This window comes from Motacilla alba, chromosome 1, assembly GCF_015832195.1.
Source record: "Motacilla alba alba isolate MOTALB_02 chromosome 1, Motacilla_alba_V1.0_pri, whole genome shotgun sequence".
NCBI lineage: Eukaryota > Metazoa > Chordata > Aves > Passeriformes > Motacillidae > Motacilla > Motacilla alba.
In genome coordinates, this window is record NC_052016.1 from 35,226,006 (window position 1) to 35,251,236 (window position 25,231).

General features: G+C 42.7%; 2 protein-coding genes across 2 annotated transcripts in view; one reads left to right on the plus strand and one right to left on the minus strand.

Moving 5' to 3' along the window:
• GDAP2 (ganglioside induced differentiation associated protein 2) lies at positions 1-23,827 on the minus strand. The gene is made up of 14 exons (XM_038134802.1): positions 23,689-23,827; positions 21,894-22,140; positions 20,205-20,344; positions 16,175-16,328; positions 14,565-14,653; positions 12,578-12,654; positions 11,361-11,520; positions 9,672-9,822; positions 8,685-8,761; positions 7,961-8,037; positions 7,259-7,398; positions 6,590-6,644; positions 1,685-1,828; positions 1-770 (listed from the first exon to the last, which is right to left on the minus strand). Exons 2-14 carry the CDS (start codon positions 22,067-22,069, stop codon positions 723-725), a joined length of 1,488 nt encoding a protein of 495 aa, XP_037990730.1. The 5' UTR covers positions 22,070-22,140; positions 23,689-23,827; the 3' UTR covers positions 1-722.
• WDR3 (WD repeat domain 3) overlaps positions 23,815-25,231 on the plus strand; it is a 20,779-nt gene continuing 19,362 nt past the window's right edge. The window contains exon 1 of the mRNA XM_038134786.1: positions 23,815-24,108. Coding sequence (XP_037990714.1) covers positions 23,938-24,108 — 171 coding nt within the window. The 5' untranslated portion in view covers positions 23,815-23,937. The remainder of the gene's footprint in view (positions 24,109-25,231) is intronic.

The following is a 25,231-nucleotide window of genomic DNA, read 5'->3' on the forward strand; positions in this document are numbered from 1 at the left end:
TGCTTTTCAGTTTTATTCTTACTGGGAGGGTAGTGGCATCCTGACATGGTCCTTCACATCATCCAATGAAAACTGACAGGGACTTTTTCAAGGCTCCTAGCAGTTTATGGGACTAAATCCTGGAGAAATGTTGGCTTGGCTGTTGTGCTCTGTCAGCCTGCAGACATGGCATTCCCAATTCCAGATAGTTTTGCTGGGTCAAGACTAAAGTAATCAGTACTAACACAAAGGGAAAGTAATCAGATGTGAAACACAGACCATACGATGATGTGATGTGTCAGGCTGGTACTACACAATACTTGTACAGACCAGTCAGAAATGGGTATTACAAACAGAGCTGGAAAATAGGAATAGTTAAAAATATGATCAAGTGCTTTTGATGGATTTCCCAGAAAAGAGAAAGTCTCTTCAGAAAAATAATGTAACAGCTTCAAAAAACAACAATAACAGCAGCAATAACAACAAAACAAACAAATAAATGCATCTAGTGATCTTTAAATCAGCTTTTCCATTGGATAAATATATTTGAAATAGTTGTACAGTTCACAGTGGCATAAAGTTCTCTGATTGCTTGAGTGCTTGAAAATATCTCAGTAAAAAAATACCAGAGCTGGGGGAGGAAAACCCTCTCTCTGAATTCTGTACATGGGTAAATGCACAGGTTTTGGCAGGCATCAGGTCATTGGATCCATGGGAAACTGGCAGCATCACAGGACTGCAGATCACAAGTCAGGGGATGGAGGATAAGAGGAATAATAAGGCCCATTTTCCTGCAATGAGAACAGAACAAGCAGTTAAACAGAAGTCTTCTCCAATACACCTTGGTGCAGTGATAGTGCCACAGAGGCAGAAATAATTACGTATTCTGGTTTTGTCTTCCATGGGTACAGTGAGTGCCATGACTCACCCAGGAGAGGACTGTGCTGCTAAACAAGCAAACACAGGCCTTGGTTTTGCCTGTGTTATAAGCAGAAAGTGCAAGTTAAACTTTTGCCATTAAGCCAAAGCAGTGACACTGGAAAGCCACAGACGATGGCACAGCCAGTGACTCAGACAGAGCTACTAATGCAGACGCACAGCTCTGGCTGCTACTTTGGAGTTGCATCACGTAGTCTTAGGAAGGATTTTGCCAATGCAAGCCGTATTCATGCCACCATTTGGTTAGAGAACTGAGGTGCAGAAGGGAGGAGGAAGAAGGTCCTATACAAAGGCAGGGCACCTTTCTACTATTCCATTTTTCCCCGCTGTTCTTTGGTGTTTTCTTTCCTCCTTTCCCTGCATGCTTGTTAGTATGTGGGGCAGGGAAGATGAAACACAGCTACTATTTCTTTCTCCAGTCAGTAAAAGGTGTACAGCAGCTAACACAAATTTTATAATTTTATCTTGTCCACAGGCTGTTGGTGTGTTATGTTACAGTTATGCACATAGGAGACTGCTCTAATGGGAAAGCAGCCCTCCTTCTCAGCCAAGGCCTCTGCTTGGGCTGATGTAGACAAAAAAAATCAGAGAATCATTACTCACAGAACAACACAGACTCTCCAGGAACCTTCCCTCTTAGGGAAGGTTCTCCCCATTCTTAGGGTGTGGAAGTCAGTGCCCTTAAAGAACTTGCAGAGCAGAATGGGAGCAGCACAAGAACTGCTCTTAGGGCAGAGTCTCATGGTGGCCACAGGCAGTCACTTACCCTGGCGTCGTACTCAAGGACGAAAGGGGGAAGATCAATCTGTTCTGGGGGTATGGCTGTGAACAACTGCTGAAGGCTTTCCACATAGTGGATTTTGTCCTTTAGCCCTGAGACTGTAAAGGTTGTGAAAAACCATGCTGAGACCTGAAAATAAAACCCCACAAAAACCAATTAACAAGGTTAACAGTTAACAAGGTTTGCTGCTTCAAAACCTTCAAGTTCAATGTAATACTCCACAGTGAAACAGGTTCGAGCTGACCTTGAAACACTAAAATCATTGCCATAACACAACAAGGTCAGGAAATACGCACCACCAACTGCTAGCAAGCAGTGTCTTGAGGGCTTCAATCTGGTGTTTTCTGACTACACTCACTCCTTCCCAAATGCCAGCTTATGGTGCCTTTCTCCAGTCCTAGAGTGAATTCTGCTATTTTTCCTCAAAACCACATCAGTATAGTGGCATGTTTTCACCCCAAGTTTAGCCAGTTCAGAAATTTGCCTATTTGACTCTGTCAACCCTTTACATTCAGGAGTTCACTTGAAAGAAAGGCCAATTGGAGCGAGAGAAAGGGAGACTTTTGGCTTTTCAAAGATTGTACCCAAATCTCCCTCCTGCTTTGGGTTGTCTGAGCGAGCTTTTCTTTCACCACCTTTTTATCAAAGCCTTATTAATTTAAATCTACAAGAATAAGCCTATCAACTTATTCTACAAGATTTTATTTAAGTATTCACACCTCTGTCTGTTTTGGTACAAACAAGAGATGGAGTTTTTTGTTTTTGAAGACCAGTAAGACAGCAATCTAATCCTGCTTAGATTGACTGCACAAGCTTTACCTTTTCAATTCACCTTCTCCAAAATTCGGTACTGTATTACTTATTGTTTATTTCTTTTCTATTCTTTTCCTGGCAGACTGAAGAAAAAACCTGTTCCACCCATCACAAATGCTCATAGTAGGAATCAATCACATGGTCCTGTGCAACCAGCTCTTGCTGACTCTTCTTCAGCCAGAGGTCAGAGCAGATGACCTCCAGAGTCCTTTACAACCTTGACCATTCTGTTATTCTATTTGATAATTTTGCTTTGACTCCAGGAAGTTAATAAAAAAGACGCAACACTGCAAGAAAAGTCTTGAGGAAAGCAAGAGCTTAAAATAAACTCTAAGATTAAGTCAATACAAATGATCTGTCTGAATACAAAATTAAAGAGAAAGTAAATTCCTAAAAACTGTCCTGGAATAACTGTGCTGCCTCCTCAGAACAGCTTATTTTAATGAGAAAGGAACAATGAAAAAGAGAAAAGGAGCTAAAGAACACGACAGAACATTTGAAATAAATTCATTATTTTGAGGGCAAAATTAGAGATTTATGTCAGCAGAAAGCAGGGAGACAGATTTTACTGGCATCCATTATTCATTATATTGTTCTAACAAGACCTCTTATGAGTGACACTTAGTGACAGTTTAATGACTGAAAAATACCTTCTCCATCTTGCACCAAAGTAGCATGGATTTCAAGGTGTGTTATGAATGACACTCATTAAACATAATTGCTATGCATGCTTAATGTATAAAATCCTAATAGGAGATATTTTTGCAGCCATCACAAAAACTGCTGTTGGGAAAAGTGTTTTTTCTTTTTCCCCTCCTTCCTCTCACTATACAAGCCACTGCAGCTTGGCATTACCCAGGAGCACAGAGAGAAGGGAGGGGGGCAGAAATGCTTCTGGAGAATTTTTCTATTACCTCTATTCTTGATAATCACACGTTATAGAAACAGTAATACAAGAGCAGCTATTTTCTTACTGGTAACAGGACATGGAACTTTAAATTAAATTAAACTATCAATTCACTGAAAGTAGACCAAGTTATACCAGAGCAGCCAAAGAAAGTTAAAAATCAAGACATCTGCTGAAGTTTCCCTTCATTTTTCTTGTCCTGATATTCTGAATCTAAATAAAAGGCTGTCAAAAATCACTCTGCCAAGCTATAAACCCACACTTGAATGTATGAGATGTCTTCCACAAAAAAAACCAGCAACACAGATTAGCTGTGTCTCTAATCTCATAATTTGGGCATACCTCAAAGAGAAATTTATTAAAGTCTAGGAAATTTTATTCCAATTGGAAGGATGTTGTGTAGAGAAAACCTAAGTGATTTGCAGCAACCTTTCCACTGGCATCTGATGTCAAGAAACTGCTTTTAGGACCATTACAGAAAAACAAACCAAAAATTGTTCATGATAAATACAAAGACTGCGATGATTATGAGTATCTAATTTGAGTCTTTGGGTATGTTTCAGCTGTGAAACATTCTTGATTCACAGCCAATTAATGAGAACAGAATTACTCTGGGTGAGACTGTTTCAGATCAAAATGCAAGCTCTGAAAAAGTTTGTTTGGAGAGCTCTCACAAGAGGGGAGCTGAGAGGATTCACATAAAAATGCCTCCAAAAGCCCTTAATTTATCTATCAGCAGCTTTATCAAAACCAAACAGGAGGAACTTTGCATGCATGAGTACAAAGGAACTTGTGATGGCACTTCATGGATACCTTGATCTGAGGCCTGGCAAGCGAAGCGCTCACGCAGCAAGAGCCACTCCAACCTACAAAACTGTTGACATCTATACTATGATTTCACGACAAGCACAGCTCCATTTCATGGACCACAAGAACATTCAGAGCAGGAGGAAAGGCAGGAGCACTGTACAAAAATGTGTGCACAGTGGCTCACCCTTCTTCATTTACTCTGTGCTTTAGAATAACTGCTGAACCTTCCCCCCAGCACACCAAACTCCATGTATTCTAGACAGGCCATTACCCTCAGAACCACATAGTTTACAACAGTTTCATACCTAGAAACCAAACAAAGAATCCTTGTTGGCACCATAAAGTACATGGAGAACTGTGCTGGTTTTCTACAGACACATGATTTTCCAAAAGACATGATGAAAAGCCTTTTGATCCCTTTTAGCCCATTAATCAGCAGAAGTGACTCTAACAGATGGCAGCCATCCACTGTGCCAGGATTCAACCCTGCTGAGAAAGGGACAATTTATACCAGACATTTAAGATCCGTGTACGAGGGTGATGTGTTTGGGAAGTCACATGAATGTATGGACCTTCCTCCTGAATTTGAGGCATGGGGTATTTCCTACTACTTCTAGGAAAGAAGTAAGTAAGTGGTCCAAATAGGAAGATGAATGTGCCAAACATTTTGGAAGAAATTTTAAGCTTTTGAGCTTGCAATCTTCCATGGGGACAAGAGCTTTGAAAGAGCCAAAAAAAGGAGGGGAGAGAAAAATCATTCCCTCTTAGCAGCCATCTTCTTCACCATGCTTTCTGCTGCACATTCCCCATCATGTTTCATAAGCTGATGGTCCATGCAACAGTCAGAAGCAATCTTGCCTGCCTTCCAGTTATAGAAAAGATTGGCAGAAAGACATGGATACATATTCTCTTTTGCCTCCAGCTGCGCTGCCAGAATAGCATACAAACCAATACTATTTCCAGCAAGTTAGAGAACTCTGTGTCTCTCACCCTCCCTGCTTCCCACCAACCATCTGCTTTGCCTACAGATCTGTTGAGTCCCACTGCAGTTTCCAAAGGGACAGACAAGATGGCAATAGACACCAGTGAGGATGAGTTGTCATCCTGCAACAACAAGAAAAATATTTCTCAACTAAATAGAAATGTATGGGAAGAGAGAAGGGGGGTGAAGTGCTGCTGAGAATCTAAAACACTAGTACTTCCTAGCTTCAGCTTTTCCACTCAACTTTGTGACCTTAGTAATGTTCTATGCCAGCTCCTACATTTTTATGAGCACCAGAGCTGGAAGCTCTAATTCTAGGACACAGACCTCTCATCTGTATCCTGTGGGAGTAACTAATTAGCTAACAGCAACCAGAACCTATGCTGCTGGGAAGCCTCAGTCTTATCTCCATAAAAACAAGGAAGCTCCAAGTCTCATGGTGTCCCAGCTGTGCACGGGCAAAGAAAAGATGCTTTGGAAATTTAGCAGTCAAAGAAATTCTTGCTGAACGTGTGCAAACAGATGTGTTTTTCCAGGCATATAATTTTCTCAAATTTGATTAATGTCAGCAAAAAGCAGAACAAACACAGAGGTTAATCTGATGTGAACATGGAGGATCAGATTTCTGTTTTAATTGGACAAATAGAAATTCTAGGAAGGGCTGCTGCTGCCACTTAGTTAATCTGAAGCACTCATACTGCTGCAATAGGAGTGGGGGATGTGAGGTCCAGAAGGGAACCAGCTCCATCTTCTGTTGCCCCACACAGATCCTAGCCAAGGGTAATAACTTAGTGCATGACAAGTTCAGGTTTTTTGTCTCCTGATGGATTAACAGGATTTTTTTCTGCACTCCATCAAAGGCATTCTTCCCATCTTTCTTTGCTGCTCTCCACTCTAACCCTGACTAATCTCACTGCTGCCTGAGACTGCTCTCTGCCCTTCCCAGGGCAGCTCTGAAGTGACACACAGGACACATGTGACACCTCTTGTGGTGAAAGAAAAGTTGAAACATCCAGGAGATGAACTACACAAAAAAGAATTCCCTGAGTGCTTGGTCATGGTTTGTGACCCTGCCAGCAGGAAAAATGACAAGATGTTTCCATTTAAAAGAGACATGATTCAAAGCTTCCACCTCTCTCTGGTAAGAGCACACAAAAGCCAGTGCACAGACAGCGTGCTGGGGTTCAGCTTATCACAAAGGTTGGAAGACAGCAGCTAGATCAAAGATGGGATGAATTTCAAGTTCTGACAGTGGATGCAGAAGATAGTGCCTAATTTTGGGAATCTTCTATATATCTCCACATTCTTCATGCTACAGGCTTACGTGCTACTCCACCAACATGCAAGATACACTTCTCTTTTGGAAGATTTACCTTACCTTTGAACGAAATGTTGGGTGGACAAAATACAATGCCTTCAAGTTCCTCTTGTACCTGGTTTAGAGAAAGAAAAAATATATTTAAAGGTGAATTCTAACTAAAGTCGTCTACACAAGCTAACTGTCAAAAGAGACCATTTTTCTTAAGTGCCTGTGATGTAATTTTATAAAGTTAGATCTAATGTAAGGGCAAACATTAAAAAGTAAATGTAAAGGGAAAAGAAAATTAAAAAAAAAAAGCAGAATGGTTATTTTTCAGTTAAAGACATGACAGCCTTCAGTCTTTCAAGTAGAAAGTAAAAGAAAGTTAAGGACAAATTATGACTGCCACTGTTACCCAAACCTCTCCTCTCACAACCAGCAACACATTTTAACAAGGCCAGGCTCCAAAAGCTCCAGCTCTGCATTGTGACAGACAAAACAACCAGAGTGCCTCCCTAAAAGCTCCAGAGGGAGACTGCACAGGACAGAACTTCTGGTTAAAAAGATGGACTTGAGAAGGAAAGAAAACACCCCTTCCTTCTTCTTGCCCTTGTTTGGGACCTTATTTAGGTCTTTGTTCCAGCCAAACTCTCTCAGAAATAAATGGGAAATCAGATAGAGAGAATAACAATTATTTGCATAGCACAGAGGAAGACCGGAACATGTTCTTTTCCTACTGACACTCACTTGGCATCAACAACATCATAGAGTTTCTTCAGGAAGTTAGAGTCTAGTTGATTGTAATCATTTGTGAGCGTATGAAAGTACACCAGGACATATTCCTTCACTGCAATATGATCCATGACATGGATGAAATACAGAAGAGCCTGAGGCAGAAAGAAACAAAATATATATTTGCAAGGAACTCTTTCACAGTTGCACTACATCTTAATATACTCCCCTTATTTCATCTAAAAATCAGGAATCATGAGGCTGGATGGCATTGCATTTCAGCTACAAAAGCAAGGCCAACATTCCAAGTCTTCAACCTGACTGTAATAACTTGGAAGTCTTTTGTCTATCTGACCTCACAGATGGAGATACATTCTTGCTGTTACCCTGAAAAAACTACATTTAACTCGTTATGTTTCACTCTTCACATCTTGGCAGTTATAGAAGCACAGTAACTCTCCTTCTGGAGAAGAAAAAGGAGTCCATACTAGCCCTGTTTTTTCTAAAAACAGCCTCATTGAAAAGTGTCAGCCCAATGCACACATAGCTCTGTAAGGGTATACGTTTTCATCTGCCCAGAAAAATACTTTCTAGTTAACATCTCAAGTCCTACAAATGATGTTTCTAGTGTTAAAACTGAATTACCTTTATAATCAGACTTTTCCATCCAAAATATTCATAAGTAACCTACACAACTCCAGTTTTACAGAGCCTTACCTTTTCCATGTCTATCAATGTTACTGGGATATTCCTTCCAACGACCACCATCACAGTGCGGCCACAGTTATCTACACCTACAAAAGAAAGAAGTATGTCTCAACTTCTCTCAGCCATGCCAGGTTTTGTAGCTGGGCCCTTTCAAACCAGGGAGAAATAGCCTCAGCTCAGAACTTCTGCAATGCATCTGGTTTCCAACAGAGAAAATATGCTTAGTTACTGCTCTCACTATACCAGTACCTATTCTGATCAAAAAAACCCATGTATCTGAGAAACTTAAGAACTTCAATTTTGTGCTGCCTGCGTACTCCATATTTATCTAAATATCAAATAACAACAGAGTTTTTATTTAAAAAACCCCTTCACTTGCAATTCTACCACCAAAGCAAAATTATTACTAGAAACCAGGCTCTGAACTCCAATGCACAGATTCCCAGAGCACGCCTCATGGACCTCCTGCAGCCCACAGAGCCTTGTCTAAGGCAAACAAAAGAATTGAAATTTGCAGCTACTGAGCAGAAGGTATCACACAACCTTGGTATTTACACAAAGATAGAGGTAAGCTCTGGATTTTCATGAGGCCTAGGAGATCAGCCAAAGTGCTGAACAGATTCTCTCCAGAAACACAGCTAAGCTTTCAGCATGACCTATTGTATAGGCATGTCCAAAGAAAATATTTTTACTTTAAGACAACATAGATCAGTCATCAGTACCCCAAACTTACCTGTCTGGTACAAAGCTTTAAGAGAAGCAATGTCAGAGAGGTCTTCAGCTCTTGCCTGACACAGCCAGCGATTATAACTAGAAAGTCAAAAACATCTGGTCAGATCTAATCCCCCTCTGGATTAGCAGTATAAGCTTGAAGAGGTATATGGGAAGGGAAGGACAAAACAAGCTTTTTCTGACTGAGCCCTCTCTGATGTTGCTGTTTTCTGACCTATGGAGCAACTATCAGGTTTTTAAAGAAAGTGTTAAAAAGTAAAATTTAGAGTCTTAGTTACACACCTAATGATTTTCACTCAGGCAATTAATACGTATTAATATATATCAACTAGTAACTGTAGAGGCATTGCATTTGGGCTGAAAAGATCTCAGAGGTTTTTCCATGTAAACATGTCAGTATTTAAAAGACAGGAAAAAAAAGAGAATTTCCTTTAAAAGCCTAGATGTTGAACACAACTACGCAGTAATCAGTTTCATGAACAACTTAGTGCCTGATCTGACAAAACAAGCCAACACCGAGCCTTGAGAGTTGTCCAGCATGGAATTACCTTCTAGAGAAGTGATCATGCACATTAGAGTTACCAGGGCAGGGAGGGGGAAAAAGCCTGAGCCTTCTTTTATTTATCAAATGGAAGAAAACTGTTTTGCTATCTGTGCAGAGCCTCAGGAACAAGTGGGCAGTATCAAAAGCAGATGATCCCACTACTAAAAGTGGTGACAAAACAGTGACATCTTGTGGCAAACAGGTAAGGCAGCTGGCTGAATGCATTGTATGTGCTAAAGGGTTCATCACAAGCTTCCCTCTTTCTCCTACTGCCCCGTCCCTTCTCCCTTCAGGCCAAAGAGGCTACTATATCATTCCAGGGTGACACCAGGCTTTACCTGTTTTTGCTTGCTGGAAGATGAGGCTTTGCAGAAAACAAAGCCATCATTCATAAGGGTTGGTCCTAACTAACACAAATATTCACATGAACAAGCAAATTCTCACTTCCTCTGGTGCTGTTTCTGCAGTGCTGCCTCTGACAACTGTCCCTGAAGGATGAGGCGCCTCTGTTTATCAACGTCCCCCTCCATGCGGGCAAAAGCATGGGACCCAATGAAAGACAAATCTGCCTCCAGACCCTCTTCATCTGAAGCATCTGCAGTGGAAACAAAGATGGTATCAAACGTTTGGGCTGTGTACAGGACAGCAATGCTGCTGATGAACTGGTACATGTCCCAGTGAAACAACACAGTCATTGTGCTACAGACTAACACAAAGCCCCCCAGGTACCATGCTGTGGCTCTGATACCTCACCAGTACCACTGGCAGATCACAGCATGTGATTGAGAATCACTCCCTTAAAGTGTTGGTTTGCCTGGAAACTAACTGGCAAGTCCTCGGAGCATAACAAAGGGTTTACTCTCCCAAAAAAAAGTTCTGGAGAGAGTGCTTCAGCTTTACAGTCATCCTACTTGAGTTTTACAGTCATCCTACGTGAGTTTTACAGTCATCCTACTTGTCAAAAGGGGAAAAATTAACACACAGAGACACAGATGCTGCAGCTTTACTCGATTTAGAAACTGTACTGTAGAAAGGGCCCATTTCTTGTATCACTGACACTTCCTCAACAGATGCTGTAGTGATCTGAGTGTAGCTGTTTTTATAGTATTGTTTACAACACGACTGGGTGATGAAATAGAAGAGCACAGGCTCACTTCCTGGTGACAATACCAGAATGCTCCACTGAATTGATGTCACCCAGGCATGTTGCTAAGACTTCTAGCACTGTCTCTCTGGGAAATCTGGACAGAAACTGAGCTTCCCCTTTTAGCATTACATGCTATAGTAGCAATGGAACAAGAGTGCAGGACTCCACTATACAACTATGCAAATCCAGTAATTTCACAAATAATTAGCTAGTGGTTGAATACCTCACACTGATCAGCCACAGCAGGAAATATCAAATATTCAGCCTTATCCCAACTGCCTATGCAAAAGGAGAAAATCAAAATTAATTCCCAGTTACCTGCTTTGGATGGTTTAAGGCTGTAAAACTTGCACATTACTGCTTAACAAGTAAGGCAGAATGTGTCTGCTCTGTCAGTTAATATATTAAATTTTTTTGCTACACATATCACACCTCCACTCTGACATCTAGGTAACCTCTTCACAAACAGACTTTCACTGAACTTCGATAGCACCTCCAAACACTGATCTCTGGGTTCCTCTAGTTATTTTATATCCTTCAGGGAGTTTCTGCTAGTTTTCATTGCCCATTTACTGGTTGCATGTGCTGTATCAATACAATAGTATCATTTGAGACAACACTTGCTAATACATAAACAACACTTTGCTAATACACAAGACAGACCACTAACCATAATACCTTTTTCAGTTAGGGGCTGCGCAAGATTCTGCAAGAACACCTTCAAAGATCCTAATAATTTTGGGAAAAAAAATTTACAAAGGGAACAAACTACCCACCTCTTCCACTAAGAAAGGAAAAGACAGAACAGCTCTACTGCAGTTACTGCTGGGGAACACAAGAAGCCAATGAGGCAGCTTGAGAACTGGCATCATTGTAACCTGACTTAGGTGAACTGAGGTAGGAAAACATTTCTCTCCTTCCTTTTCTGTTTTTCCCACTGACTTTCCCAGAGAGACACTTACTCCAAAGTCCAGTTCTAAACTCACCATCCGGAACACCTGGCTTTTCAGTAATCCTGATCTGCCGCTCCGGTACTACCGGCTCCCCTTCCGCATTGCCAATATCTGCAGGGAGGTAAGGCAAGGATTGGACCTCTTCTTCCAACGATCTCGGAAAGTACAGAGGCAGCAACTTCTGGTAAGTGGCCTAAGAATAAGAAAAATGCGTGAAGGTTCTATCACACATCCGTGCTCTTCCTTAGACAGCATCTGCCTTTGTGGCAGGGAACTTGTCAGCAGTTTGAAGGCAAAGTACTGCCTCTCTCAATGGTTAATCTGGGCTGTGAGCTGGGAATAATTTATCAAGTAATCTTGATAAAGGTTAACTTTTTGGGTTTTTTTTGCCACACTGGCAAATGACTTTGAGAGGACTTTGCTAAAACCTGCACGAATTCAGGTAGATTGCAGATACTTTAGTTTTGTAATGAAGTTAAAATATGCACGGACAACTGATTTGAGCAAATGTTGCTTATGTTAAAATGTACCACTACACAGATCACCTTTAGTGATCTGCCTGGGAAAAAAGAAAAAGCACCAACCAAACAAGAAAATCCCTCCCCACATGAAGGAAAATAGTGAAAAATCTCTACAGAATTTATTACTTCATGGGTTCTCTCCAACTGATTAACAGTTTTATGACCCCCAACAAATTAGTTATTTTCCTCATCCATATGCCATAGAACCTGAACACAGCGTGGGTGTTCTGTACAAGAAGAAGTTTGATGTACAAGAAAAGTAAACATTCAGACTGCTTGTATCTCTCAGAACTCAAGATCATTAAATGTCAAGTTTGCTATTCCAACAAGCCAGCAAACAGTGTTTCAGATCTTTGTAGGTGATCTGTAGGGATGCTGAAATGGCCCTCTTCAAACACCTCTTCGTGTAAGAAGGAAATTTTGTGTGAGGAATTTCCTTTCTGGCAAACAGGTAACATCCAGCACAACTGCATGCTATCACCTCCCCTACTGCTCCCTGTCCACAGCTCAGCAACACAGAAGCCAGATGCAGACAGATTCCCAAAGTGCCCATAGTGACTGCTAAGAGCATGGACAGTTCTGGAAAAGAGGCTATGCTAAGAAGGAGGCAGAAGGATGCTGCAAGACCAAAAGTCTCTGTGATCTGAAGGGGACATCCAAATCCAGCTTTACTGCTGCAGAGAAGTTCAATCATGCCCAGGAATTCTGGTGGAATGAATGCCGAGATACCTCTTCAAGTTCAGAGACAGCAAACACCACCTTCTCCAGAGTCTCTCCATGAACCTCCAGAAACCTCCTAACTGTGCCTGCAAGGAAGCAGATTAAATGTAGTTAGCAAAACAGAAGGAGAAATCTACACACACAGCTACAAGTGAAGAACTCAGAGTGCAGAAGAGAGATACATCTCTCCTCATACTAAATAGCTCCACAGGCTGTAGGCAAGTGTGGATTAAGTGGTGGTTTAACACACCAAATGGGTTGCTGGGCATACTGGAAGTTCCATCTCCACTCTCTCCTGATGCTGACTTTAGTGAGAGACAAAAATAGAGAATAAATCTCTCTAATTTTAGCTTACCAGGATTCCTTAGACTGTGAAATGTGATTCAATGGCCCTGAAAAATCAAGCCAAATCCTTCCTTTAGAGAGTCCTGTGCAAATTGCTAAAACCAGGCATTCTTAGAACAAGTCACTGTGCCCAAACTTATCAGCAAAGCAATATAAGCAAGCTACAGCATAAGCTGGTTCAAGGCAGGCTCTGCAACACAAAATCTCTGGGATCAGCTGTGCCAAAAATATATAAAATTTCTATTTGTAAATCATGAGACAAACTGTCCAAACAAATTTGTTGGTACAGGAGTATTTTATCAAGTACCACACAGACAACAGAAGACAGCAATAAAAGAAGTTATCTGCAGAGAATACTTTCTGGGGAGTTCAAGAAACAGCAGAGGAGAAAAAAAGGAGCTATTTTCAAATACTTCCTGTGTACTACTGTACACAAATTCCTGTGTAATCATGTTGACCTGCGACATTACTTAACACAACAAATGCAGTTGTGCAGTTTCACAGCAAACAGTCCTGAATGCATGTGAACATGTGAAAAAACCAAAAGAGATAGGGGAAAGTAGGAACCAGCATATAAGCATATATACACGAGTATATAATATTCTTGTTGGAGCATTTTTCTATACTTTATTTTCAGCCTAGGATGTTTTCTGACTTGTTTTCAGTGATCTTCATTTTTTCTTTAATATAGTTTCCTCTTGAGGGCAAGGCAATTTGAAAAGTTTAAGCAATGCTTCTTAGTAAGAATTTCCATAAAACAAATAACAAGCATAAGATCCATTTCCCCTTGTTTGTTCTGAACTGGCATGGTTTGATGGTTCATATTCTGGGAGACAGTGAACATCTGATTTCACCATTTCCATGCCACTCATGAGTTTACAGACATCTATCACACTCTCCTCAAGTCAGGTATATTCCAGTCTGAAAAAGTCTTTAGCTCATTTCACTATTTCTTGCCTTCTTCTATTCTTGTTCACCTCCCCAACTTCTCTGTCTACTATATTCTTTTTGAATCTGCAGCTTTAAAGGGTGAACAAAGCACTGATTGATTGCAAAACATTCTTAATTTTGTTGTGTCTTACTCAGCTTGCTGTTTTGAGCTCCTCCAAGCTGGTTTTTTACATGGAAGTATTATGATCTCAATGTTTTCCTGCCTATAATCAGCCCATCATTTTGCATGTGAAGGCAGAAGCCTGTGGGAGTGGGTCAGTGGGGGAAGGATATCACTTTACATTTGGATGTGCTGATGACACTAAAACAGCAGATGAAATTCACTGTTGCTTTAATCTGCCTACAAGTATTCAACAGTAAGGCCTCATCTTGGCTCTTCTGAACAAACTTTTATTACCAGCAAACTCTCTCACCTCATGTTTAGCATCTTTTCCAGGTTATAAATGAATACACTGAAAAATGCAAGTTCCAGAACAGATTCCCACGGATCTTTACTGATGAGATCCCAGGAATCTTTACTGAGAGAAAGCATAATTTCTTTTTAGCTTCCATTTTCTGATCAACCATGGAATGCCTTGCCTTTTTACAGGCTCCAATGAACCACAGACCCCTAAAAAATGGTTTCCTCATTGCAAGAGCAATCTGTCAGAGGTAAGTGACCTGCTGCCATCCACTTTATGCTGTTTTCCAACACACTTACGCAGTGCTATGTGGGTTGCATCCTCCAAGGGGTAGCATCTTTTCAGAGTATTAATGACACAAAATCCTACGGAGCACATTGCCTGTTCCCTGGAATCCAGAAAAAGAGAAACAAATTAATAGATAGCCAGCTGCAAACAGAAGTCTGTCAGGGCAGTAGGGAGCACCATTAATTTCTTCTCTGGCTCTAAGCAGCAGTAATCCTCTTTCAGGTTTTTGCAAGAGGACTCTTCCTCGGCAAGATGCACACACCCTCATTAAATAGAGAAGGAGAGAACCATTAATTATTCCCCACTGGTTCCTCTGGTGCTTGTTTTCAGATTTTTCCTTCTACCTCAGTTATGTTGTTCCTACAGTTCCTCACATCCTGAATTAAGTTCTTCCCTCAAACTCCCTGCAATCCTTGCTCAAAATACTTTTGTTCCTGTTTAGGACTGACAGTAAGGAGAAGGAGGGAAAAAGAAGGTGCTCTTCAATACATACACACTCCTGTTTCTTCACCTGACCAATGATTTTGTTTTGTTAGAGGTCTGGACACAGGCCAAGGTGGCTTACTCCATCTTAAGGATGATTAGACAACCATCAGAATGGAGTGAGACACATTTTAAGACCAGTAAGATGCTTCCAGCACTGAGCCGTATTTTCAGAAGAGTAAAGCAGAGCTGTTGCAAACAGTAATCAAAGGAGTTTGAGCAAGCTCAGAGATGGTAGACAATTTCACAAACATCAGAAGTTACTCTAGAAAACAGATTGACTGAAAGACATTCAGCATGCAGAAGTATAAGAATTTTAAAATAGTTTTTAACATGTTTCAATCCAGGCCTGAATTTGCTTGTAACTTCTGAGGCAGAACAAAACTGGCACATGCTAAAAATCATAGCTGTAAATCTTGAGTTTGAAACAGTTACTATTGTACTGCAACACAAAGTCCAACCTTGGAAGAATTGATCTTCCCAACCCTAAAAAATTGTTAGGTATGCTTTCTGACATTGCTCTTGCTCAGGTGTATTTTGTGACTGCTACCACTACAACAGCTGTCACAGGAGAAGAACAGAACACAGAAAAATAGGAAGAAAACCCCTGTTAGTTAAGAGGAAGTAGAAAATACCACAGACGGAAGGAGAAACAACTACAAACCTAGCTGCTGCTACTGTTTATTTAGAAGTAACCTTATAGCCTGACTCAGAATTTTAGCTGTCTGTTGTACAAGGGCAGAGAAGCCAAACGCACAAACTGACACAAGAGTCAGATCTGCCTGTGGGTGTGTCCCCATGGCTGCAGACACACATGAAGTTGCTGCTGGAGCAAGCTCCAGCACAGAACCCAAAGCAATTATTAATGTTTCTCCTTTTAAGAACTGAATGCTGCACAGCTCTAGCTACCCTGTTTCAGGACTTGAACCAGCTCAGATCTCTGCGCTTTTTACCTACACCACAGCAGAGATAACCAAAGGCATGAAGCACACTATGAAACCACTCCCGTTTTCATGTCCTTAACCAGACTCAGCATACACGAGAAGATGTTCTCAGAGGTGAGATCTTTGTGCAGAGCCGAGTTTCCAGGACAGCTGTGCCCCAGCTGGCAGCCCGGTGTGGGCTGTGCTGTGCTTACTTGGCGAGCTGCAGGACGTTGCGGTAGCAGCTGTACAGGGAGCTCTCGGCCGCCGTGCGGTACCGGCTCTTGTACTTGGGGCCCACCGTGTGAATGATGAAACGTGCAGCCAGGTTAAATCCTTTCGTCAGCTTGGCCTCGCCTGTCCTGCAGCCTGCCATAAATAAAACAGCAGGGTAAGTGTACACGTCATGGTAAGAAAAGCAGAAGTATTCAAGCCCTTGTCTTCCTCCAGTCAGACAACTCCACTTCATACATAGAAGTCCGATGTTCTAGACATCAAACATTAAGGACAGCATCCGAACTCATACCAGCTGCTTAGCACCACGTCAGGCTGAGGAGGTGAGAGCTGTGCTGCTCCTCTCAACTTTAAAACTATGTGTATAAGGACTAACCAGAGATTGCTAGAAATTCTGTCTTAATTGCAGTGCTTACTACACTACTTACAGAGTAAAGGAAGAAATGATTTAGTAATATGCAGAGAACAATGCACAAGTATACCACAAGCTAGCAATAAAAAGTCCTTCTGAATTTAACAACTTGGTTTCAGGAGACCGATTTTCGGATAAAATGACTACAAGTCTCCTTAATCAAATAAACCAGTCATTGGCAAAGCTATTAAAACTGAATAGATAATACATTTGTTTAATTTGTGCTCTCAGAATGAGGTAGCTTGCTCTCTTTTGCACTTTTCTTCATGTCCACAAGGCAGACATATGATCCTCATGCAGCTCAGACTCTCTGGACAGACCAGTTGTCTAGTCTCAAGGAAAGGAAGTCCAAGCAATCCATTTAATTGTTCCATTCACAGCCCCCTCCAGTTACATACTCTAGGAACAGATTCTGTGTTTGAGGTCTGGTTTTCCTTTAGCACATGGAAGAAAAGTCTGCTAAACTTCCCTTTCTTCACCTAAATCTAGTCCACTCCAGGTCTGAACAGCTGAAGAAGTACTTCTAGCCCCTCTATTTCCCTACCCTCAAAGACAAGTGTTTTCCAACCTTCTTCCTTCTGCTTGTAACGCTGCACTTCAGCTTTCTGATCTGACTGAAAACCAGTATTTTCATTGGATTAGCTTTCAATCTGATTGTCTTATAGGTTGCTGGTGGCCACAACAGGGAATGAGACAGGAAGAGGCAGCTGCAGGCAGTGTTCAGGCAGCAGTGCTGCAGCAGCTTGGCTTAAGCTGCCCACTGAACAGGTTAATGTTCATCTCCCCCACTCCACTCTTTCCTCATAGTGCCCAGGCAAGCCAGCAGCATGCACGAAAGCATATTTTATGGGAAGGGACACTCCAGGCGGAGAATCTTCCTTACTCAAAACTTCAAGCATATCTTTTCAATGGCAACTACATGCTGCCTTGAAGCCGGCATCTTGTAACATTTTTGATCCAACAAATCACATCATTAGCTTCTGTAGACCTCCACTGTGCTTCTTCTGGATTAATCAGAAGGAAGAAAACACCACACTAAAACTAAGCATACTCTTCTGAATTCCTGCACAGCCTCTAAGACAGCTCAAGAGAGTGATTAAATGAGCACAATATCAAAAAAGGAAAGCCAAGCCCAAAACAATGCATGAGATATCAAGTTACTTTTCTTCCTCAGCAGTCCCCACACCTCACAACCAGTGAGGAGCAAGCAAAGGCGTGTAGGAAAAACTTGTGAAAAAAATAATGAAGCAAGTTTGATTGAAGTATAGTTGTGAGTTCAGTAAGGAAACCAATATATTCAGGGAAACAGATGTAGCGTTGGTAATCTTTAACTATACTCAGCTCACACTTCATACTTCCCAAGGTGTTCTGCCTGGAGATGTCTATACAACTGATAAAACTAAAATGATTTTAAGACACATGAGGGGAGCTGCACGAGTCAAGGTCTGTGGCAAAACTGGGAACAAAGTCACGATACTATTTTTTATCTGATAAGATTTCAGCTATTAGAATAGCTTTCTCCAAGTTTAAAATGGAAAGTCTGAATCATCTACATCATGTGTGTGGCAGAGAAAAAGCATCACCAGAGCTGTAAGTGCCTCAAAAGGTCTTTATTAGACTGCAACACGTATTTGTTGATAAGCAAGCTTCTATCCATAGCAGTTCATCTGCAAGCCTGCCCCTGGCTATAGTATTTCTGCATTAACCAAAACTCATGCTGCTCCCAGGAACATACAAGTTAGCTGAGTCTTAAAGAAGGCACAAGCCTTTGAAGAGTCAGCAAGTTACATGCTTTCAGGTCATGATTTTACTTGGAATCTATGAAATGTGAATATATACCAAGCAACAGGAATAAAGCAGGAGAGACCTAACTGAAAATGCATTTTACAACTTAAGAGTATAGTCCATGCATTTTCCCTTTTTCAGCACATTCTCCAATGAAAGAATGTCAAGACTAAGCGGGAAACAGGGCAAAAAGGAAGCAGAGGCGACAAATGAATACTAAACTGATTTTTTAACTCCATCAATTGGAGTTAAATGCCATCAAATGGAAGCTCTCCATCAATTTCTGCTACTGTGACAAATATACTATGGGTGCTTAAATGCCAAATCTGTAACCCAGCCTCTCCTTCCTCCCCCACACAACATGTCAGCAGGGTGTCACAGAAGAACTGATTTCCATACAGCTCTTGGCACAAGATTAAAAGAGAAGTGTCTTCATAGGGAGTTGTGAACCTGCAGAATGCATTACAGAGAGAAGACATAGTGTTTTTACTGTGGTAGAAGATGCAAAACTACGCATAACTCAGCAGGGTAAAAGGGAATTTAAGAAGCTGAGCACAACAGCTCCCTACAGAGCTGACAGATCTCAGACTTCAGGACTCCTCGATATGCAGTCCCTCTCTTCTCACCTCTCAGTCCACACAAGAAACCCAAGTGTATGTTAGACGAGTTCTGGCGTATTATGTGGGGTCCTAACTATTCTAGAGCACCCACAGTATTTTAATTTCCACCTACAGCACACACTGAATTTTTGCTCTGTTATGAAATGGCTACTCTTCCTCCTGTTTAATTTCTAGGTTACTCAAAAAAAGCAAGCTGAATCAGCAAAGGATGATTTTATAGAAACAGGGCTTCTATTCAATTGCAATTTAAGCTACTGAGAGTTTTTATTAGAAATATGGCTCTTCTATATCCATTTTGTTACTATGTAAGGAGACCAAGCTGTTATCCAGAGTGAGCAGTACCACACAGACACCTCAAAATTCAGTTCAGTACCATAGTTCCTAGAGATGTGAATTTTTATCTGTAAACCATATTAGACGCCTGTATGACCTTGGATAGCTATAAACTTTTGTTTGTCACACACAAAATAAGGAAACTCTTATTCCCAGTGCCTGTTGGATGAAAAAAAAAAGGCTGAGTATTCATCTCTCATTATCACAATAAACTCTGCTACTGAAAACTCTAGGCAAACCTCATCCATTTCTAGAACAGCCTTGCATTAGGGCTGCACATGTAGCTTTCCAATAAAGTAATTTGTTGTACACAAGAGACAAATGAACCAACCCACTTCAGAAGTCACAAAGACTTTATTTAGACATGCAGTGTTTTATCAATCCATCTATTATCATCATATCTTTCTGAAAGACTTTGTGTATATTAATACCCTGAAAGAGGATACACAAAGTGCATGACATAATCCACTTAATTTCTTCAATGGTGAACTTCAGTTTCTGTCTTTCATAACGTATACACACTGAACAGGATAAAATCTCAAGATGTGCAAGACTGGGCCCTTGAGCAAAAGCTCTGATAAGCTAACTGCTCAAAGTGGCTTCAGATAGCAATGGGAATTACTGTATCACAAAGTAAGGGCTCATCAACTCAAGTATCTGCCACAGACTTTCAATTATCTGTAATGTGAGCAGCAAAAAGAGACTAGACTGGCAGGTGTTTCCTCCATTTTTTTCATGTTCATACCAGCTGTTGGGGGCTGGGGGAAGCTCTACCATTTTCGTTTGTGCCCTTATCCTGATGCTTTGTACTATGCAAGGACAGGAAATTTCAGTAAGATAAAAATGTTTCTGGCCACTTACCTTTGAGCTTCTGGAGCTCATCCTTCAGGTCAGGCCCAGCATGCATGAATATACTTTCAGACACCGGGTTCTTATCCGTGAGAGTCTCATTGCTGGTGTTTACAATGGCCGTGCAGTTCAGTAACGCGACATCTCCTTTCCTGAGGAAACAGCTTATTGCAGCCTGAATGTACAACTGAGCAGGATATTCTCAAATCAATGCTGACAAGCAAAGAAATGCCAAGTTACAGGAAAAGCATTAACAGGACTCCAGTGCCCACACAGCGTAGCGTACCCTGACATGCTCACCAAGCCAAATCATCTTTCACCTCTCCCTGATGAAGACAGACTGCATGCAAAACTCAGCCCCCTAAAGAGCTGCAGCCTCAGCAGTAACTGAGGGATGTTTGTAGAAAAGGCAGTGTTGTAGCTGTATGTAGGGCAGCTCAGGCAGCAAACACGCAAAGCAGCTTGTTAAACTGATGGCGTGCAACACTTCCAAAAACCCACATATTTTCTCTTGGGGATAAGAGGACAGTCCTTGTGTTATATTATTTTCAAAACTTAACTTCTTCGAAGTACTTCTTTTTTTGCAGACAGAATATCCAGGGCACCTTACAGCTGCTGTTCCTCAGACCACTGTGGGTCTAAAGTGACACTGCAGCTGAGCAAGTTTTCTTCTCTTTTGCTCCCAAATTGTGAACCCTCAAGTTGATCATGTTCATTCTGCTGTCCAAAGATCAGACATGCAGAAGATAAACAAGTCACAGATGCATAAGAGACAATGGAGTAGCAGAACTTTGACCTGCTTTTTGTCACAGCAGCAGCCATCGGGATTTTGGGATCAAAGAGCATAGGAAGGGAAATAAAGATTCCCACGCACAGGGAGAAACTAAACTAACAGTTGAAATTGCACAGATTTGCCCAAGCCATAAGAGATATTTAATCTTTTACTCCTCTATTTCTTTACTCTTTGTTTTACCCCTCTCTTTCTTTACTTAACTTAGTTCAGGAAACCCATGAACAGTCCCATTCCCTGCATGTATTAACCAGAAAGAGGTTCAGGCTGATCCCTGAATCTGCATCCCTGAGAAATCCTTCTCCCGTCACACTGACTAAGTTAAGAGTTACTGAAATCTAAAGAACAGCCTCAAGTATCTGAGTTACAGGAAAGAAACACTGGTAGAGTAACTACAGCATACTATACTTTATCAATAGATTTTGGAAGAAAGTCATGGAGATAAAACACAGAATGGAGGAAGGAGGGGTAGGAAGAGCCAAAAGCAAGCCACAAGAATCACAGAAAATAAAGAAATACTGATTTAAAACAGAGATGTGAAAGCAGAATAACACCAGCAAATACAGAAAATAAGCTAACTGACAGTAAACATATTTTTTAAAAAATAAAAACCTCATATCCAAGTGCCCAACTAGATTTTGATACTAAGCATACAGTATCACAGTAGGAAGTACAGCTCCAGTCTGCTGCATCAAGGACTGCCTATGAGCACACCCTATGGTAGAGCAAAATCCCACACTTTAAAAGTTACAGTGGACAAAAGATTATGTTATTCCCAGGTCTGTAATGTTTGATTCAAGAAAAGAGGATTTAGAAGTTTTATTCTACAGCAGTGATCATTACAGGAAGATACGGATCCTGCAGTAAATGGAGAAGTGATGACTGACACACGAGAGCCACATTGAACTTACCACAAGATTATTTTTTCATTGATGTCTTTCCTGTATGGAAAAGGTGATCTAACATCAACTTGAGCTTTTTCAACAGGACTTTGGTGACAATCCAGCTGCTTGGCCTCATAGGCATCACTCCAGCCTGGCAGATTATCAACATCCACAAACTGGGAAGGAGCACCCAAGGGATCCATCGAATGGAAACAGCAACTCCCTTCCTCTGCTAACTTTTCACACTCCAATTTTCACTGGAGTCTTCCAGGTGCTTTAAAGAAAAAAAAAAAATCAAACCAAGTCATCAGCTGTTCACTAAAAGTAATTGTCCCACAGATACCTTTCACAAGACTGCAAAGCAATAACAGCTAGCAGACAAAAGAAAAACAGATATCCCACTCAAACACTCCCACTTTTGTTACCTGTATGCAATAAGGCCATGCAGATACTCACAGTGAGACAAACCTCTTACAACAATTCAAGGTGAAAACACCTTCTCTACTAAATTGATCCAACTGACTTGTGATCTTGCATTTTGGAAATAGCAAGGACAAATTTCCAAGTGCAGAGAGGAACTCAGTCTTTCTGAAAAGTATTGTTTCTTTATCTAGACCAAAAGCAAATTTGTAGCAGGAAATGTATAATCTATCCTTTCAGAGATATTGGTAAATACTTATGTAAAAAAGAAAAAAGACGGAGCTTCCCAAACCACAATGCCCCTAACCCCCCAAAATCACCTTACAAACAAACCAACAAAATCCCTCCCTCTCCCTGAATAATACAGCCCTTGCAGTTCAGTGAATTCTGAACTGCTGCACACAAGACTTACTGTCACATAGCTCTTACAGCCATGCACTCAGGCACAAAACCCCTTCACCCAAATCAGTTTTGCACGAAGGAGTAAAGCTGTAAATTCGAACGCTGGCCCAGTGCATTTTAAGACTGAACTCTGCCCCCTGACTGATTTTGAGATGACACTGTTTGCCAGACGATGGCTCAAACATGCCAATACTCACTTTTCAGCTGCGGGCAGGTAACACTTTGGCTCCTGCCTTTCCATAGTGACTACAGAACGGTACTAGTGAATCAAACTAGTGCAAACATACCCGCGTAAGTAACTTCAATTTGCCACATACACACCCGCTACTTAACTCCTTTTACAGGTTCATAATTGATAATAATTTAAAAACGATCGCACCCACAAGGAGTAATTGTGAAACGCGACTCACTAAGTACATTTATTAGCCCGGGGAAAACAACACAACACAACACAGCAAAACAAAACAACCAAGTATCCAAGCTCACACTGAGGGGTAATAAAGGCTGACACTAGGACAAAGATAGCCGTAAGAGCATCTAAGTATAATTTTCGCTGGGAGAAAAGGCAATGAGAGAGAAAGGGAAGGTAGGCGCGGCTACACTGGCCCCAGCCAGGAGCTCATCTACAGCAGCATCTTCCCAGTGCCGAACCCAGGGGTCTGGCTATGGCAGCAAGACGCAGGCGAAGCGGGGCGCGCACATCTCCCGGGCATCTCCCCCGCGATCGCTGCCGGGCCCTCCCAGGGCGGAGGCGGCCCCGAGGGACTGTCGGGCTCGGAACGGGGCACAGAGCGCTGCGAGCGGGGGCCGAGGCCCCAGTGCCCGCAGTGCCGTGCCCGTACCGGGAGGAGAACCTGCCTCTCCCGCCTCTCCCGCCCCACGGCTCGCAGCCGGGATTCCGGCACCGCGCTCCGCCCGGCATCCAGCGGCCCCCGCCCGGCTCCCGCCGCGCCCGCCCGGCGCGGGCCGGGCTGCGCCCCCAGCACCGCACCGCACTCACGGGCACAGCCGCAGAGCCGCCGCCAGCCCCGCCCGGACAGACGGTCCCGGTCGGCGCCGGTCTGGCGACATCACCCAGGGCAGCCCCGCGTCTGCCGCGCTTCCGCTTCCCTTCCCGGGCGGGGCCTCGGGGCTGCGCTCGCAGCCGCGCCCGCTCTGACGCACTTCCAGCGCGGCGGGCCCGGAGCGCTGCACGTGTGGCCACCGCGGCTTCTCCGCGCCCTCCTTCCCCGCGTTCCTCGCCGCCGCCATGGGCCTGACGCGGCAGTACCTGCGCTACGAGCCCGCCGCGCTCTTCGGGCTGGTGGCCAGCGCCAGGGCCGGCGTGGCCTTCGTGGCGCTGCGCGGCGAGCGGGGCCGCTACGTGGCCGTGCCGGCTTGCGAGCACGTGTTCGTGTGGGACACCAGGAAAGGAGAGAAGGTGGGACCCCGGCTGCGGTGCAGGGGGGCCGGCCGGTGCCGGGGCAGGGTTAGGGCGCAGTGCGAGGGGCTTTTAGGCCGCTCGAAGCGAAGCGATTTGTGTTACTGTGCGGCGTTTGGAAGGAAGCGACCCTCCACAGCATCCCCGCCTTTTGGGAAGGGTGAGCTCAGCGTGAGGTTAGGCTGTGGAATGGGTCTGCAGCTCTGGCCGCCTCCTGGCCCAAAGTGCTGGTATCTTTCAGTTCTCCAAGCTGGTCCCTGGACTAAAAGAATTGTGCATCGTGTTACCTTTTGAGTAGTCTAAAATATACTGCAATGTTGGATATTTACAAGAAAGTCTTGCTAGTTACAAGAAGATAATTGGTTACTTCTGTTTAAGGAATTTATAAGGGTCGCATTTGTTGAAATCCAACAGGTAGCACCAGCACACACAGAACAGAGGAGGCTGTGGATGATTTGGGTAATGGAATGCAGCAACTCTCACCTTTGTTTTCTCTTGGTAGTAACTTGTAGCCATTAGTTGTTACAGGGAGTGGTGGTCCTGCTGCTCTGCTCTCATTTTGAGAGTAATTTATTTTATCTCACCTTGGTCTTAAAATGAATCTCACTGTAGATCCCTGTGCGATTTGCCTCAGTATCTCAGTTGTGGAAGAGTAATTGCTGTCACAGTAACTGGAAAGCTGCTCCTGGTTTAGCTGGTTGTGTGAATACTCTTGGTCAAATCAGGGATGTCACAGAGTTTGTGTTTTGGCTGTGGAACTGGGCATCTCATGTAAAAGTTGTATCCCATAGAGGGGTTGTGAGCTGTAACTTTAAGGACTTTGCCACACACTGTCTCCTGTGAGATTCAGAAATCACTGTAAGTGCTACTGCCCACTACTACTGGAATTTACCAATATTGCTGATGGGACGTGCCTTGGTTTGCCTGGCCCCTGCGTAGCGGCAACTGTGGTGTTTCACCCCAGAGACTACTGGCTAGCTGGATGCTGCAGTTGGGCACCTGGCAACAAGTCCAGAGCTCCAGTGGTGTCACTGAAGTTTCCTCTCGCAGAGGGTGTGCTCCTCAGGTTCCTTCTGACAGAGAAGCTTTAAGGCGAGGTGAAGGAAAGGAGTAGGTTCTGATG

Bases quoted from the DNA above. Each gene is read 5' to 3' on its own strand.
- GDAP2 (XM_038134802.1), bottom strand. From the start codon at position 22,069: ATGGATCCCTTGGGTGCTCCTTCCCAGTTTGTGGATGTTGATAATCTG. The intron at 14,654-16,174 runs GTAAGCACAGCA...TCTGGATTCCAG, and splicing joins AACGTCCTGCAGCTCGCCAA to GGAACAGGCAATGTGCTCCG. The intron at 8,762-9,671 runs GTGAGAATTTGC...TTGACTTTCTAG, and splicing joins CAGAAACAGCACCAGAGGAA to TTATAATCGCTGGCTGTGTC.